The sequence below is a fragment of the Labeo rohita genome, chromosome 17 (genome assembly GCF_022985175.1).
Source record: "Labeo rohita strain BAU-BD-2019 chromosome 17, IGBB_LRoh.1.0, whole genome shotgun sequence".
Taxonomy (NCBI): Eukaryota; Metazoa; Chordata; class Actinopteri; order Cypriniformes; family Cyprinidae; genus Labeo; species Labeo rohita.
In genome coordinates this window covers 19,389,709-19,407,766 of record NC_066885.1, presented here as the reverse complement: position 1 = coordinate 19,407,766, position 18,058 = coordinate 19,389,709, and the positions used below count along the sequence as shown (strand labels likewise).

The following is an 18,058-nucleotide window of genomic DNA, read 5'->3' as shown; positions in this document are numbered from 1 at the left end:
CGATAACGTCACTTGGCTTGTGAAGATCTGCTGTAACGTGGCTTGACTCGGGAACAACATGGCTTGACTCGGGAACAACATGGCTTGACTCGGGAACAACATTGACTTGGCTTGACTCGTGGGGAACAGCTGCTGTAGCTTGACTCGGCCCTGTAGCTTGACTTGAATCAGGGGTAGCTGCCGCAACAAGAGGGAGCGCCATCTTAGCTGTCCGTACAGCCATTAGGGGTGAGTCCAACACGTGGGTCATCATGTGGCGTGACTTGGAGACAGCGACCATCTTGTGGACTGGCTTTGGCGTGGCGGCCATCTTTGCGACAGGCTCTGGCGTGGCGGCCATCTTTGCGACAGGCTCTGGCGTGGCGGCCATCTTTGCGACAGGCTCTGGCGTGGCGGCCATCTTTGCGACAGGCTCTGGCGTGGCGGCCATCTTTGCGACAGGCTCTGGCGTGGCGGCCATCTTTGCGACAGGCTCTGGCGTGGCGGCCATCTTTGCGACTGGCTCTGGCGTGGCGGCCATCTTTGCGACTGGCTCTGGCGTGGCGGCCATCTTGTGCAGTGGGTCTGGGCTGGCGGCCATCTTGCAAGGAGACTCAGGAGTGGCGACCATGCTGTGAATTACCCTTTCTACTTCCTTAACAGAAAAAGGGGATTCACAGAACAGCAAAACAAAGTCTATATACTGTGACAGGGTCCAGCTGGGGTCCTCATCCGGTAAGTTTAAACTAACCTCTGGATCGAGTCCACTCCAGAAACAGTCCTTTATTTTGGTGTCATCTCCAGGCACTAGCTGGCTGTAATAAAGGAACTCCTCCACATAATATTCGATCGGTCGGCCGTTTTGAAAAATTGAGCAAAGAGTGCTCAGAGGGTCGCGATAAACTCCTGCTAGATCCATAGTTGGTCAGTTGTTCTGTAACGAAGCGGAGATGAGACGAGGATCTATGTGCAAGAGTTTATTGTACATCCAAAGAAAACAACAAATTATCCAGAACGGGGAACCCTTAGAATCCAGGCAAGAACAGGGAGCAACCATCACAGACATTAAACAACTGACAAAATACAGGGGAAAGACAAGGACTATTTATACACAGGGTGAGGTAATGATCTAATTGGTAACCGGAGTAACTGATGAGGGAGTGGGTGTGGTTCAATGAAGATCCATGGCAACAAACAAGGGAACAGAGGTACAGGGAAGCAGGGAACAATAAGACACAAAAACTACAAAATAAAAGTCCTTAAACACGAATACAGAAGACAAAGACCAGGCACATGACACTTATAGCTGATATGATGGTTTTTGGCAGAGAAAAATATTTTGGGATGAACATGTTTGCCATCAATTCCCATTATATCCACCAACTGCCAAATATATCCTTGCTTCATAGTTTTCATATTTGACCCAGGACCACAAAACCAGCCATAAGTAGCATGCGTATATTTGTAGCAATAACCAACAATACACTGTATGGGTCAAAATTATTGATTTTTCTTTCATGACAAAATCATTAGGATATTAAGTAAAGATCATGTTCCATGAAGATATTTTGTAAATTTACTGCCGTAAATATATCAAAACTTAATTTTTGATTAGTAATATGCATTGCTACGAACTTTATTTGGATGATTTTAAAGGTGATTTTCTCAATATTTTGATTTTTTTTTTTTTTTTGCACCCTCAGATTCAAGATTTTCAAATAATCGTATCTCGGCCAAATATTGACCTATCCTAACAATACACAAATGGAAAGCTAATTTATTCAGCTTTCAGATGATGTATGGTTTTGTGGTCCGGGTCACAAATATATCCTCACACATGTATACATATTTTTTTAGTCACCCTCCATATTTGGTATGTGCATTACCCTGAGCACTGTGTGCACTAAAGTGCTGATGCAGTCCCCGTGTAAAAGTGCTTCACATCTTTCCCATGTCTTAGCGCTAGCCCTGAGACCCACAGAGGTGAATCTCATTCCTCATCAGCCCGCTCAGACCGGCCCTGTGCCTGAGAGACCTCTGACCACAGCTTTTCTGGACAGGCCTGTCAGTGCGTACAGCGCCACGCTGCTCCACTGGGATCTCAAATCCCACAGATGTCCCTTTAGCCTCCACGTTCCCTCTCCTGTAATGGACCAGACGTTCTGATGGATGTGAAGCACTTGTCAAAAAATAGCTGATCACCCCAGAGAGATCTGCTCTGCTGAACCTACAACTTCTGATCCAGGTTCTCCCCCACCACCCTACACAGGACTGAGACTGTCTGGTCAATATGAGACAAGATCTCTCAGTGGTTTTTTTTACAGAACACCTTTTTAAGGGCTGAATTATGCACCTTTTATGTGTGGTATCCCCACAATAAAGTTGACTATATATTTGTCATGTTAAAAACAGGTGAGGTCAAAAGTTTGCATCCCCCTTTCAGAATCTGCTGACCTGAATAAGATATTTCACATACAGGTAAAGGATGTTTACATATAGTCCACAAAAGAAAATAATAGTTGAATTTATAAAAATGACCCGGTTCAAAAGTTTACATCCCCTTGATTCTTAATACTGTGTTGTTACCTGAATGATCCACAGCTGTGTTTTTGTTTTGTTTTTTTGTTTAGTGATAGTTCATGATTCCCTTGTTTATCCTGAACAGTTAAATGCCTGCTGTTCTTCAGAAAAATCCTTCAGGTCCCAGAAATTATTTGGTTTTCCAGCATTTTTGTGTATTTGAACCCTTTTCAACAATGACTGTATGATATGCAACTATTACAGAAGATTCAAACACTTATTGATGCTCCAGAATGAAACACAATGCATTGAGTCGGGGGGTGAAAACTTTTTGAATTTAAATTTTGATTTTGTCTTCTGGGAAACATTTAAGCATCTTCTGTAGCTTCTGAAGGGCAGTACTAAATGAAGAAAGTAACATATTTAGGCAAAATAAAAAAAAAAATGTACACATCTCCATTCTGTTCAAAAGTTTTCAACCCCCAGCTTAAAATCATACAGACATTGTTGGAAATGGTTGAAATACACAAAACTGCTGGAAGACCGAGAAATTTGTGGGATCTGAAGGATTTATCTAAAGAACAGCAGGCAGTTTAACTGTTCAGGACAAACAAGGGACTCATGAACAACTATCACTAAACAAAAAAACACAGCTGTGGATCATTCAAGTAACAACACAGTATTACAAATCAAGGGGATGTAAACTTTTGAAGGGGGTCATTTTTATAAATTAAACTATTATTCTGTCTTATGGACTATATGTGAGCATCTTTTATGTGAAATATCTTATTCAGATCAGTACTAAATAAACAATAACATGCATTTTGTATGATCCCTCTTATTTTGGTAAAATAATTAACATTTTGCAGATTGTGAAAGGGGGATGTAAACTTTTTACCTCAACTGTATATACACACATGAAGGCTGCATGTATTTCAGTAAAAATACAGTACAAACAGAAATATTGTGAAATAATTCAATAACTGTTTACTATTTGAATACATTTTTAAATACAATTCATTCTTGTGATGGCAAAGCTGTATTTTCAGCAGCCATTATTCCAGTCTTCAGTATTCACATGGTCCTTCAGAAGTTTTTGAAGTTTTTAATATGCTGATTTGGTGCTCAAGAAACATTGTTATCAATATTATTATAAACGTCAAAAATGGTTGAAAACTGCTCCGCTGCTTAATAGTTGTGTGGAAACGTTATACTTTATTTAAACAGCGTTTATTTGAAATAGAAATCTTTTGTAACATTATAAATGTTATTATTGTCACTTTTGATCGGTGTAATGCATCCTATATAATGTAATATAGAATAGTTTTATCGGTTTAATCCAGCATATAGAGTCAGTCCTGTAGGGTTGGTATTCAGATGGTATAATCCCTGTATCAGTTGTATAGATCTGAAGCCAGAAGAAACATCTTGATGCTCTACATGAGGTCAACCAGACTTACAACCTCTTCAATCCACTGGAGATTCGAAGATAGATTAAGTGGAATCTTTTTAATCTAAGCAGTCTGTATTTGAGTGGGTTTGTACTCACAGTCCTCAACATATTAATGAACTTATATTGAGGAGGGATATCACTTCAAAGGTGTTTTTTATGTCTGATTTTAGGTCAGATGGTGGAAGGTTTTACTGAGAACAGTTCTGGGGTTTTTCTGTTAGGATAAAGTCTTTAGAGAGTAGATCTGCTCAGGCACTGTGAGACTGTTCAGGCACTGCTCAATGTTTTGTTCTCACAGGCATCACACATTCAGTTTCTCACACTTCTGGGCATTTTTATCTTGTCATTTGCTTTTACGTATTTTTGTTATATGCATGCATTTTAATGTGTTTCGTGCAGCTTTATAATGTATTTTGATCAAACAGTCGATTAATATGCAACATGCATTGACTGTCTCTCCAGGCCTGCAGCTGAGTTTCCGGACACGCGTTGAGGAGGGACTTATGCTGTTTGCGGTTTCCCCCGGAGAACAGGAGGAGTATGTCGCTCTGCAAATACACAACGGTCGTCCATACTTCCTCTTTGACCCTCAGGTACATCATGGTCATGGGCCGCTGTGTGTTTGTTTATGCTACAAAAAAACCTCCAAACCCTTAAATGTAATAGATGCCAACCTCTAGATCAGGAATGTATTATATATCAGTACCATATTAGTTATCAGCCGACGTTAGTGATTTCATTTAGTGATATTGAATATTTAATAGTGCATGTTCACTTTTATATCCCAGACTTTTGGCTTTTTTCCTCAGAATTGACAAACTCGCAATTGTTGAGTTAAATCGAGTTATAAAGTCAGAAATAGGAGATGTAAACTTGCATCTGTGAGAAAAAAAAATCATAATTGTGACCCTGGACCACAAAACCAGTCATAAGTGTCAATTTTTCAAAATTGAGATTTATACATCATAACAACCTATTTAAATTCAATATGATACTGTTACTTTTTATTACAATTTTAACAATGCTCAAACAGACTCTGGTCATTTCCTAATTATTAAAAAAAAATTAAAAAAAAAAGAGATCATTATACTTACAGGAAAATCACATCTACATGACAAATACTGGCCATTAATAACAAATTTATTACAAATCAGATAAGAGCACAATTAAATTAAAATGTTTGCACCAAAGGTGTAAAAATAATCCTCTGTTGTGATTAAATAATAATAAATTAGGAGAATGTTTCTTTTCTCTTCATCTCTCATGTCAAACTTTTCAAAATCACTTGACGTAGGTCAGCTAAATATGTTGAGGGTGTTTGGGCACATACATTAAACAAAAGTACTGAGAACATTTGAAAGTGATGCAGAAAACCGTTTTATGTTAATGCAGTTTTAATATATATGTTTTTTTTTTTTTAAAGACATAGAGACCAAATAAGTAGCTTTGTGTGAAAGCTTGTGGAAGCTGTTATATGTCTATACTGGTATACTGTTAAAAATAGCTTATATAAAAGTATCAGTATATCAATACTGCAGTATTGATGTACCCATCCCTGGTAATAGACCTCTTTCGGTGTTGGCAAACAGTGACAACATTTATTTTGTGTGCAAGGCCTATCTGGTGGCAGAAAATGACAGTTTTATAGTAGCAGTTTATTGAAGCCATGGAATGAAAGAATAAAAAAGGTAAATTTGAGTTTATATTTCAAAATTCTGACTTTTTTTCTTGCATTCCTGAGATTATAGCTCACAATTCTGATAAGAAAAATCAACTCTTCATTTTCTCTTTTCCCCTCAGCTCAGAATCATGAGTTTATATCCCACAATTCTGGCTTTTTTCCTCAGAATTGACAAACTCGCAATTGTTGAGTTAAATAGTTATACAGTCAGAAATAGGAGATGTAAACTTGCATTTGTAAGGAAAAAAAAAAATTGTGACCATGGCCCACAAAACCAGTCATAAGTGTCAATTTTTCAAAATTGAGATTTATACATCATCTGAAAGTGAATAAATAAGCTTTCCACTGATATATGGTTCTTAAAATATGACAATATTTAGCCTGGATACAAATATTTGAAAATCTGAAATCTGATTGTGCAAAAAAATCTAAATATTGAGAAAATCACCTTTGAATTTGTCCAAATGAAGTTCTTAGCAATGCATATTACTAATCAAAAATTAAGTTTTGATATATTTACAGTAGGAAATTTACAAAATATCTTCATGGAACATGATCTTTACTTAATATCCTTAATATCATAAAAAGAAAAATCAATCATTTTGACCCATACAATGTATTTTTGGCTATTGCTACAAATATACCCTTGCTACTTAAGACTGGTTTTGTGCTGGGTCAGAATTGTGAGATAAAATATGTAAATGTTATGTAAAATGTTGTAGGTAGAGGTCGACCGATATTGGATTTTATGATAGGTTGGACCACACTGGCCGATACCATTAATCAACCGATAGTCTTTAAAATGGATACTGAACGGAAAAAAAAGTGCTCTGCTATTTAAAAAAAAAAAGGTAGCCTACTGAACCATACTTTGTAAATGAATAAAAATATTAATATGAATTATTTATTAATCTTACAGTTAGTTCATTGTTCATTAATGTTAACAAAAGCAACTAAATTTTTAAAAATATATCAGTAAATGCTGAAATTAACACACTCTAACAAGGAGCAGTACTTCTATTCTACAGCTTTTATCAATCTTAATATTACAAATGGACTCATATTGTAAAGTTCTACCATTACATCAACAATCAAGCTGTCCATCTTTAAATATCTACACAAAGGCCACAGTATTGAAATTACATACATATGGATATTGTGTACTTTCACAATTTAACTGCTTCTATTCTAGAACATTTGTGGTTATCTAATCAAAATATAAAAATATGTTAGTCACACAACGGGCAAAAGTGCAGCGCTGCGTCTAGAAGATCCGGTATCACATACACTGGACGCGTTACGTTCAATTCAAGCGGTGGTCAACAAGACTTTATTTGATCACCAAACGGGCAAAAGTATACTGCTGTCCTTTCTCCACTAATGCAGCATCTAGTCAATAAATTCATCACTTAGTAATGAAGTGAAAACATGCACTACAGTATACTGTACACACTGTTTTGTTGTCGATGTTTCAAATCTGCCTTTGAAGTGTCCCGCAGCATGTGATTTCCGGCACTAGAGGCCGCTCTCGTGCTGTATAACAAAGACTATAGGGACTTTGCTGTATAATGATGACCCTCTCAGCCGCTCCAGCAACGGACCCAACCCGGAAAAAACTATCGGCATGGATTTTTGCCGATAACCGATAATTCCACCAATCAACTATCGGTGCCGATTAATTTGCAAAACCGATACATCGGTCGACCTCTAGTTGTAGGTTTAAATAGTATTTCATGCTGTAACTGTAGGGCTAATACAATATTTCTGCATATGTGAATATTATGTAAACCTATTGTTTAAATCAAATTTATGCTTTTAAAGTAGAGTAATCATAGCAGGTTTCATCCATAGTCTGTCTATTTAAACATCTGCGTTTATTTCAAATGTCGTCTTTGACGACAGTATTCTATACAAATTATTTTCATTCCGATTCTGACATCCAAAGTCACAATAATACATTTTTTTATCTTATTCTATGGATTCTACTCATTTTCCTTTACTTGTTATCAATGTTTTTCTGCCACCACAATGCGCGCACAGCTGCAAGTGACGTAATCTATTCCAAATTGGTCTGTAATGCAAAAATAATGATCAACTTATCATGTCGTCCAGAAATTTAATATGAACTTTAATACCTGCTTTGGACAGAAATTTGTGGATTTTGATGGATGAGCTATCAAGTTCTTCTGTGCTAAAAACTTCAGCTAAAAGAGTGTTTGAGACCAATTAACCTCGTTACCCGCAGACATTGGGTGGGAATTGCAATAGCATGCTAATTATGCACACTGCAGCACTAGCATGTGGGGTTGAGTCTATTGCTCTGATGATGAAAGCAATCATGAAAGATGATTTCACATTAGTGTCCAGGAGACCACCGAGAAACTCTCCCCACCAATAAGCGGCATTGCCGAATATTGCCGGTTTTGCATTCGTAAACACATTTTGTCGGGGTAGTTTGATAATTATAACTAAAAGTGGTGTCATGCCCAATTAATGTCCCCTGATAGCATGCCCATTAGTTCCCCCATTAACGAATTCAACAATTCTAATGGGATTAGCACCATGGGATGCTAATTGAGCGTGACACAGGGAACTGGTATGCTTCCCCACACACTCTTTCTAATGATGAAATTAATGAGCATTTTATGAAACACTGTCTCATGAAAGCGTATTTAGTTCCTGTAAAGGCTGTCACAAATGATGCTGTTTTTTTCCCAATGTCTCCTTATCGGAGTCTCTCAGAGATAAGCGAGTGATGAGTGGTTTCCAGGCATACAGTGAGGAGAGAAGGTCTTTCCAAGGCCCATGGGCATGATTAGTTGCATTAGTAGCATGGACAGCGCCCATTTCATCTTAAACAAACTCAAGGGCTATTAAGCAAGAGTACGCTACTCACTATGTTAATGACACACACTACATCACCAAAACCTATAGCAGCTTCCATAGGACTGTTGTGGAACAGATCTTTAATGAACTCTTTGGAGTGGTAGTGCGTAAATTCTTTTCGCCATGCTCGCTGTTTTCCATTGACCATTAGTTTTTATAGTTAAAGGATTAGTTGACTTCCAGAATCAAAACTTCCTGAAAATTTACTTAGCCCCATGGCATCCAAGATGTTCTTTTCTTTCTTCAGTCGAAAAGAAATTAAGGTCTTTGACTTTGGTTACAGTGTCCACACCATCTCGGCCTCTCCGGTCTGCTGGTTCTCTTACGTTGTACCAGCCTCGTTTTAAACTCAAAATTATGGGTGGGAGGCCATTCTCTTGTATTGCCCCCAGGTTGTGGAATTCTCTGCCTATTCCTATTAGGAATGCTCCGTCTTTTGATTGTTTTAAGAAATTATTTAAAACTTATCTTTTTAGTGAAGCTTTTAAGTTGTAATCTTACAGTTGATGTTAATGTTATTGTATTGGTGTTGTGATTTTATGGAATTGTGTTGTTTGTTTGTTTGTTTGTTTAATTCTGTTTTTTTATGTTTTGTGGTGCCTTGAGTGTAAGAAAGGCGCATTACAAATAAAATGTATTACTATTATTTATTATTATTTGAGAAAAACATTCCAGGATTTTTCTCCATATAGTGGATTTCATTGGGAGCCAATGGGTTGAAGGTCCAAACTGCAGTTTTCAAAGGGCTGTACACCATCCCAGTCAAGGAATAAAGGTCTCATCTAGCAAAACGATCAGTCATTTTCTAAAAAAATTAAAAAAAGGGGGTCACAGCATGACTTAAATTATTTAAAAAAATGGATATTAAAAAGGGTCCTATTATGCTCTTTTACAAAGTCTACTAGAACATGCTATCATGCTTGGTGGTTCGAAAAACGCATTATTTTTCACATAATTTACATTATTACAATACCTTTCTCCCCAGCCTGGCACAAATAGCTCGATTAGTACCGGATTTAATGAAGGCCCGCCTTCTGAAAAAAGGAAATGTGTTATGATTGGTTAGCTGACCCACTGCGTTGCGATTGGCGAACAGTTTCAGTACTGCCACGCCCCTTTTCAAAGCAGTTAGCGCAAGCTAGATTAAAGTAATGCTTACGTTTTAAATATGGATATTTTTCTTACAAAAACGCATCGTTTCGCTACAGGAGACCCCCCAGAGCCGTGTGAGGCACGGATGGATGCACTTTATTAGACTTGTTTTGGACTGATGAAGAGAAAGAAATTCCTAGTTTCTGTAATAAAAAGAAAGAAAGAAATAAAAATAAAAACAAGCAGCATTCCATCAGAAATAAATAAAGAAAATTTCTTAGCTTGTAAGGGGGAGCTTTAAAAAAATGTGTTGGCCCTTGTGTTAAAAAGGTTGAAAACCACTTCTTTAATAGAATAATTGAAATGAGTTGGATATTTCCTCTAAATTGGTCTGATTTGCTCATAAACACATTCTTGAGTTCAATTCGTGGTCTCAACGAGACAGTCATAGTGGTTTCCAGCCTTCTGAAGAAGATTTTCAGTGAATAATGGCTTAATTTTGGGTATTTTTCTAAAACAAAACTATTATAGGACTTTTGTATAGGATTGTACACTTTATTGACTTTAATAGTAAATTTTAAGGCAAGTTCAAAGAGTTTGTTCACCCAAAAATGAAAATTCTGTCATTAATTACTCACCCTCATGTCGTTCCAAACCCATAAGACTTTTGTTCATCTTTGGAACACGAATTAGGATATTTTTGATGATAGACATGTGGCATCAATGGTTCAACTGTTGTTTTATGAAGCTACGAGAATGCTTTTCATGCACAAAAGAAACAAAAACAATGATTTAATTGAAAATTTCAACGGTCTTATGGGTTTAGAACGACATGAGGGTGAAAATTTATGGCCGAATTGTCATTTTTGGGTGAAGTAACCATTTAAGTCCACATTCTTTGCATTTGCAAGGAATAAAACAACCAGTGCATCTTTTAGAATGTCTCTTTTTGGCTCAGCAGAAGAATGAAGGACGAAAGACATGAGTTTGAATAAATGAAAACAGAATTTCAGTTTTGGTTGAGCCATTTCTTTGAGCATTTCACAAGAGTATTTGTATGTTCATCTCAAAGAAATTCCCTTGAAACAAGACCTAATTGATAATTCATGAGTGCAATTAGCAATTAATTTATGCAAGTAGATGATTTGTGGTGCAAATATCCTCTAGCATTGCTGCAATGTTTTCTTAAAATTGATGAATGCTGTGACTGATGGTTTGGGGTTCAGTCATTAGGACTCCCTAGCCGATGTTTACGGCACGTGACTGAAACTTGAATATGTTGCATCAGATGTTTAGGTGGTCAGGTCTGCCTCTCGACTGATATGATGACTGATATGATTTTTTATTCTCAAACATCTAAAATAAACAGATTAATTCAGTAAACACATTTTGGTCTGGCGTAATTAAAGTTAGCTGTTAAACTGCTGGCAGATGATTTTATTCAGAAAGGCTTTTAGTTGTTGTGACAGAATTGATCTCCCATCGTAAAGAAGCCCCATTGAATACTTTCAAAGGGAGGACAGATAGGAATGCAGTGTTGTGTCTGTCCTGACATCTCCCTAAAGCTGTTTCTTCTTCTCCCTCTCTCTCTCTCCTGCTCTCTGCAGTAAGCATATCACAGGGCTGACTTCCCTCAGCATCCACACACATATTGATTTGATCATTAAATCTTCATCACAAAGAGGAGATGCGATACTTTGTGTCTCGGTGCTTTCACTGCAGAGCACTCAGTCAGGCTGTTAAGTGTATGAACCTGAATGATGTCATATTTTAGCAGGACAATAACCCCATCTTATGTTGATGGTGCCAGCCCATGAAATTTACTGCTTTTGGGGAATGTCCTATCTCTGGGCAGAAATCCTCAGCGGCTTGTGTTCTGTGCCAAGAGGGATTCTGCTGCTAGTTTTTTAACTTCATCTCCAACTTCTCCTCTGATATTGCAGCGTAAATGGTCAAAGTTAGCTCTGGGTATATGTCAGTGTGACCACTTTGTGCCCAGTTTGGTGAATCTTTATCTACTAAGTGTGCTTACCTCTTACATCTAGTGACCTTGCACTTTCATTGAGCTTGAAGCTCATTTCAGTGCTGACAGTGGAGTCAAACGTGTTTACTTTCAGAAATTTAAGGAAGAATTTCTGTGACTTCAACAGAGTCAAATTGCTTTTCTAGTTCAAAACCATAGCTTTATATTTCAAATCAGTTGACATTCTTTACATTCAAGATCGAATTTGAAATTCTGCATCCTGTCATATTGAAAGTAGGGCTGTCACAATTCCTTGATTTAGTTTGAGTACTCAATTTAAAAATCTCAACTACAATTTGCCCCTGTTGAGTAACCGGCAAAATACCTGAAGTGGTGCATTCCACCTACCAGAATCCATTAAATGCATTATTAGACCATTTTCCAAGGCTGCGTGATATAATAAACCCATTTAAAAATCTTAATAAAGCATAATGTTATTGCAAATTCACAAATGCTATGATTTATTTAAATAAATATGTCTGTTATGTACGTGCATGTTATAGCGGCTGCGGTCACAGTAAATGCTGCTCCACACAAACATTTCTCATTTACATGTGTGGAGCATCTCAAAATCCATCTCTGCACATTGTTATGAGTTTGGGTTTATTATAACGTTCATCTGGGAACATATCATGCACCATTTCGTCAGATTTAAAAGGTAAATTATTTATAAACCTACACAAACACAGGAGAATACATCAGTATCTTTGTAAATATGCTGACTATTTATGCCGATTTTAATGTAAAAAGCTCAAACTCTTACTTTGAGTTTCACTCTGATGTCCGCATATTCAAGAAATTACAATGGCTGTAGCATTTCTTTCATAAAGAAATGGCCCAATATTAAAGATTAAGTGGATATTTGAATCAAATATTGTTTAGCCAATATTAAACAGATTAGATCATGTAGTAAAGTGTAAAAACAATTGTCAGGCCGTTGCCGCCCTCTGCAGTCATTTGTTATTATGCAAACTGTACATTAGTTCTGTTGTTTGTAATGCATTATGTATTTGAACAGTTTTGTTCAATGAAAACATATGATTACTTGCTTTTGATACTTTATTTGAAGCAATTTGCATTGCCTCATTGCTTTTATATATGCATTTAAGTAATTTTAGAGTATATTGTTCACTTAGGTCTATGGCTTGGCGATATGGCCAAAAAATGATCACAGTAGTTTTTTTAATGTAGTTTTATTGATATTAGATATCAATAATTATCACGATAAATGTCAAATATTTATTTCTTTCAGGTTTAAAGGCAGATTTTTGCTACAGTGTGAAAGTTTTAAAAACCAGATGGTTAAATCTGGCTTTAAAATATTCTTTATGGTCAAAACATGACAAACACTTTTCTTCACACTTTTTCCAGTCATTTTTCCTTAACAAAATAAATATCTTAATAGAAAAAAAATATTTCTTAGTTTTGCAATATTGTTTCAAATCAAGAAATGGGTTTGTGTTACCTGATGATGATGATGATGATGATGATGATGATAATAATAATAATAATAATAATAATAATCATAAACAAATGTCTCTTAGAAATATACATTTGATAGTAGCTTGAGTTAGGAAGCAGATGTAGATTTATGTTCATTATCAAAATCAGTAATATCTGTAAAAATCATAGCAACCTCATTTTTATATGGTGAAATTTAATAATTATGCCTGTGAGAGTTTTTTTTTTTTTTTTTATTAACCATTGCTCTTCCATAGTATCATCCATAGATCACAGTTAAAACCACAAATACAGCACCTCACTACCATGGTAAAAATGTAATATGGTTTGTATGTATTTGCAAAAAAACAGTCTAAATACATTTAGTATACTAATGTATATTAGTATATTAGTATATTAGTGCTTTGACTAGCGCTCTTTTGTTCAGCCGTTGCTGCAAAAACATTATATTGAATATTTATCAAACTCTTGTTATCATTTATCGAGGAAATTCATATTGTGCGCTAATTCTCAATATCGATTTATTGCCCAGCCGTACTTAGGTCTGGTTTTATTACCACAAAACTACTCCATTAGCCGATTAATCGTCAGAATAATCGACCGATTACTTGATTACCAAAATAATTGTTAGTGACAGCCATAATTGAAAGCTTTAGTCTGTATTAATTTATATACATGCATTTTTACCTTCTAAGCTCTGCTGCAGCACAGGGAGAGGAAACATCTCCTCTTCCTAAAGTTGCTGATCAGCTATTGTTTGAGCAGTGTGTGCATTGTGCTCATGATGAGCGAGTGATTAACCCTCAGCGTTTGATGCTAGGCCTCGGCCGTGGCCCTCAGCCCTCGCAACGATGGAGGTAGACGCTATAATGACAACCAGTGGCACCATCTGATCGCTACCAGGAAACAGGCCGTGGGAACGATCATTGTCGACAATCAATACAGCGGTAATGACGCACACACATATGATATTCATAGGCCTCACTTCTGTCCTGTTCGGTTATTCAGTGCCTGTAAAGCCCCCCACTTGAACAGATTTCAAGCAAAGGAATTATCAAGGTTAATCGTTGCCATTCATTGTGTGATTAGAATAATTAGGCCAAAGAAGCCTTTCCTTTTTCGAACTTACATTTCAATTAAGGCTGGAGGTGTGAAGCCGAGTCTCCCGCTTCCTGTCTCAAAGCAGTCTCGGGGGATTTTTCCCCACCAGAGGGAGAATGGCTTTATCACAGTCACTCTTTTTGGAGTAATATGACTTTATCTGCTCTGGTGCACCAAGTGAAACCATTGGAATATAACAATAAAGTTGTTAAAATACTACTTTGCCCTGCTCTGATTATTAGACCAGCCAGGAACAGTCTCAGAAGAACATTATTGTATTGATTTAGCACTGGCATGTGTTCAGGGGTATCAGGTCGTATTTTTTCCTCCAACAGGATCGGCATCAGCTACAAGTGGGAGCACCATCATCGGTCAGAACACGGGTGTCTTCATAGGAGGGATTCCAGAGAATTTTACCATTCTTCGTCAAGACGCTGGTAATTTATCTCTAAGTGTTCTGATTGACAATATCCATGTGTCTACAAGGAGTTGCAAGTGCTTGTCATATGTATACAGGTCCAGCCAAGCTGGTGCAGCAGGGGTTTGCTGGGTGTTTGAGAGATGTGATGGTGCAGAAATCCAGCGGTGCTACTGATGCATGGGAGCCTTTGGACTGGGACTCAGCACTTGAAAAACATGAGACCTATGAAAGCTGGGAGGGCTGTCCTGCTGTCTCTGAAGATGGGGCGTACTTCCTAGGACATGGTATGCCCTCTGCTTTAGACTTTTTTTCACATGGTCTGATAATTTGTAATGTTAATGCTGCGATTTTCTAACTAAATCTGTTTCTTTATTTTTTATATTCAGGGTTTCTGAAGGTCAAACCTGAAATATTCACTGGAGGAGATTATTTTGAAATATCATTTGAGTTCAAAACTGATCAGCTAAATGCACTGCTGTTGTTTGCCTATGATATAGATGGGAAAGATTTCGTTTTGGTAAGTTTGCTTAAATCTAATCTAAGTTTACTTGCACTTAAATGAATTTTTAAAAAATCAGAAAATTCTGTCATGAATTACTAATGAGGGTGAGTAATTAATGACAGAATTGTCATTTTTGGGTGAGTTATATTTTAAATTCTGTTGTTCAAGTATCCACCTCAATGTCAAGTGCCATTCATTCAGGTAATTAACAATATATACTTGCTTAAATACATACGTGCAGTGTTCCAAATCATAACTTAACTATTGTTTGTGTCCTTGTGACATCCAGGCGGAGCTGCAGGGTGGAGTTCTTTTCTGGGTGTTGCGTTGGGGTGAACAGACGGCAGAGTTGAGTGTATGGGTGGGCCTGTCCTACTGTGATGGGGGCTGGAACACTGCAAATGTGCTAAAGAGAGGCCCGTTAGCAAGCGCTGGCCTCAATGACATATATGAACAGGACAGGAAGAGCATGGGTGGCTCTCTGACCGTCAGCTCTCCACTTTATCTAGGGGGAGTCCCACCTGAAGTAAAGCACCCAGCCCTGAACAAACACAGCCTTCTGCATGGTGAGATACTTACTGTTAATTTTTGTAGGTTTATTATCCTAAAAACTGATATATTTCTCTAAATTGAGTGTAGTGTTAAATTTGTCAGCTATTTTCAATTTTAGTCTTAGTCCTGTGTTAAATGTCCTTGTTAGTTTTTATCATATTTAGTCAATTTTATCCAATTTAGTTTTAGTCAAGTTTTAATCGACGTACCCCCAGTTTCACAGACAAGGCTTAAGCCTAGTCCCAGACTAAAATGTAATTCTAACTTGCACAGACTGATCTTTAAAAATATCAGTGCCTTTGTTTTGTTTCAAGATGCACCCCAGTAATGTTTTTTCTAAGGCATGTTAATGAAAATTACTTAAATGTCCTTATTGAACTATGGCCTAATCCTGGCATTTCTCTTCCATTTCTCTTCCATTTCATTTCTCTGGCATTTCTTTAATTTTATTAAATATTAATTTATTAATTATTAATTTATTTCATTTTTAATTAAGTCTTAGTCTTACTCAAATGTACGTTTTAGATATCATATTTAGTCAACCTTGTCTTGTTTTGTTTAGTCAAGTTTAATGTTATGAGCATTTTAGTCAGGTTTTAGTCAATTAAATCTTAGTAACATTTTTGTCATGCTGTATGATGGTTAAACTGATAAAATTATTTTTGCTCAAAATTATAATCGTAATGATTGTTCAGAAATTTACTTTTGCATTTTAGGTTCACCAGTAAGCACAAATCAATAGAATGTGGACTCATGGTTTATCTGACCTCATCTAGTGTACTGATTTATTATAGGCTTTTTATTATATAAATTAATACCAAAGACTTATGCACTCTCTCCGTCTACATTATAAAAAAAACTGGTAAAGTTTTCATTTATTGACCTTATTGTCATCTTGTCTTTGTCTCGTCTTAGTCATGGGAAAAAAGCTCATTAACGAACATTTTTCATCATAGTTTTTGTTGATGAAATTAACACTAATTGAGTGCAAGCTTTGTTTTTAATTTTAGATTATTCACTGATTTCTGCAGTCAACTATTTGAGACATTATAGTTACAGAATAATATAACAGATAAAACTATTCATGTACTCAATCTGTCAGGAGTTTATTGACAGTTTTTGTTGTTTCAGATAAATCCGGCCAATTCAGAATGTGACTTGTACATCTTTCTCCCTTTGTCTCTCCTTCTGTCTTTGTCTCTCTTTCATCCTCTTCTGTGCTGCGCTGCAGGTTTTGGCGGCTGCATCAGGGATGTTAGATTCGCACGCGGGCCTGTCGTAAGCTTGGCGGCCGTGTCCAGCAGTGCTGTCAGAGTCAATCTGGATGGATGCCTGTCAGCTGACACCAGCGTTAACTGCAGGGGAAACGACTCCATTCTGGTGTACACGGGCAGAGACAGGAGCGCAGAGGACCTGACACTGCAGCCCTTCACGGGTAAAAGCAGCATCCGACCCCTTTTCGCAAGCACATCCCCACCAGCGCGGTAGCCAAGCCTCATTGACCCGCAGCTATTTTGGCCTCGCGTTGCCTGCCTTGTCTCTATGTCAGGCGATTGTTTGGCCTGATTTGTCCTTTCTGCTTGGGGTTTGTTATTGTAAAGACCAAACAGAAGAACAACATAATATGTCCAGCCCAGCAATGGGCGCAGACACGACACCAGGGGCGCGGAGAGGTCATATCTAAAACAGCTACTGCTGTCCCCTTCATCAGCAATACTGCAAAACTGTTGAGAACTGCACCTTAGCTAATGCGCACGGACAAATATAGCCGAGGTACCTCTCTTGTGAGTGATGGAGCGAAAAAGACTTGCTGTGCAGGGTTACGGATCAACATTCAGTGATATAACTCAAATTGTCAATACATGAGCCTGTTTTTTTAACAGTATTGAGAAACAAATTCGTTTTTAAATTGTTTTCCTCTTTGTGTACAGAGTATTTGTACAGAGTGATGGCATCAGGAGAAGGAGGCTGGACAGCTGGGCCGTGGCAGCGGGGGCGCAGCGGAGAGACAGGTAGGACAGGTGTCAATAGGCAGTCAAATGTCAGCATTTAGGCTTTGGATCACACTGGAAAAATCATACAGCCTGATGTACAAACAGTTGAGGTCAAAAGTTTACATACACCTTGCAGAATCTACAAAATGTTAATTATTTGACCAAAATAGGAGGGATCATACAAAATGCATGTCATATTTTTATTTAGTACTGACCTGAATAAGATATTTCACATAAAAGATATTTACATATAGTCCACAAGAGAAAATAATAGTTGAATTTATAAAAACGACCCAGTTCAAAAGTTTACATACACTTGATTCTTAATACTGTGTTGTTACCTTAATGAATTTTTAGTTTAGTAATAGTTGTTCATGAGTCCCCTGAACAGTT

The 18,058-nt window shown here is 37.2% G+C and overlaps 1 protein-coding gene across 1 annotated transcript in view; it reads left to right on the top strand.

Moving 5' to 3' along the window:
* Positions 1-18,058, top strand: part of ush2a (Usher syndrome 2A (autosomal recessive, mild)) — a 269,523-nt gene that overhangs the window by 85,195 nt on the left and 166,270 nt on the right. Inside the window, exons 22-29 of the mRNA XM_051132845.1 lie at positions 4,415-4,545; positions 13,916-14,042; positions 14,532-14,633; positions 14,713-14,901; positions 15,004-15,134; positions 15,409-15,685; positions 16,903-17,106; positions 17,603-17,683. Of these exons, the coding sequence (XP_050988802.1) occupies positions 4,415-4,545; positions 13,916-14,042; positions 14,532-14,633; positions 14,713-14,901; positions 15,004-15,134; positions 15,409-15,685; positions 16,903-17,106; positions 17,603-17,683 (1,242 nt within the window). The remainder of the gene's footprint in view (positions 1-4,414; positions 4,546-13,915; positions 14,043-14,531; positions 14,634-14,712; positions 14,902-15,003; positions 15,135-15,408; positions 15,686-16,902; positions 17,107-17,602; positions 17,684-18,058) is intronic.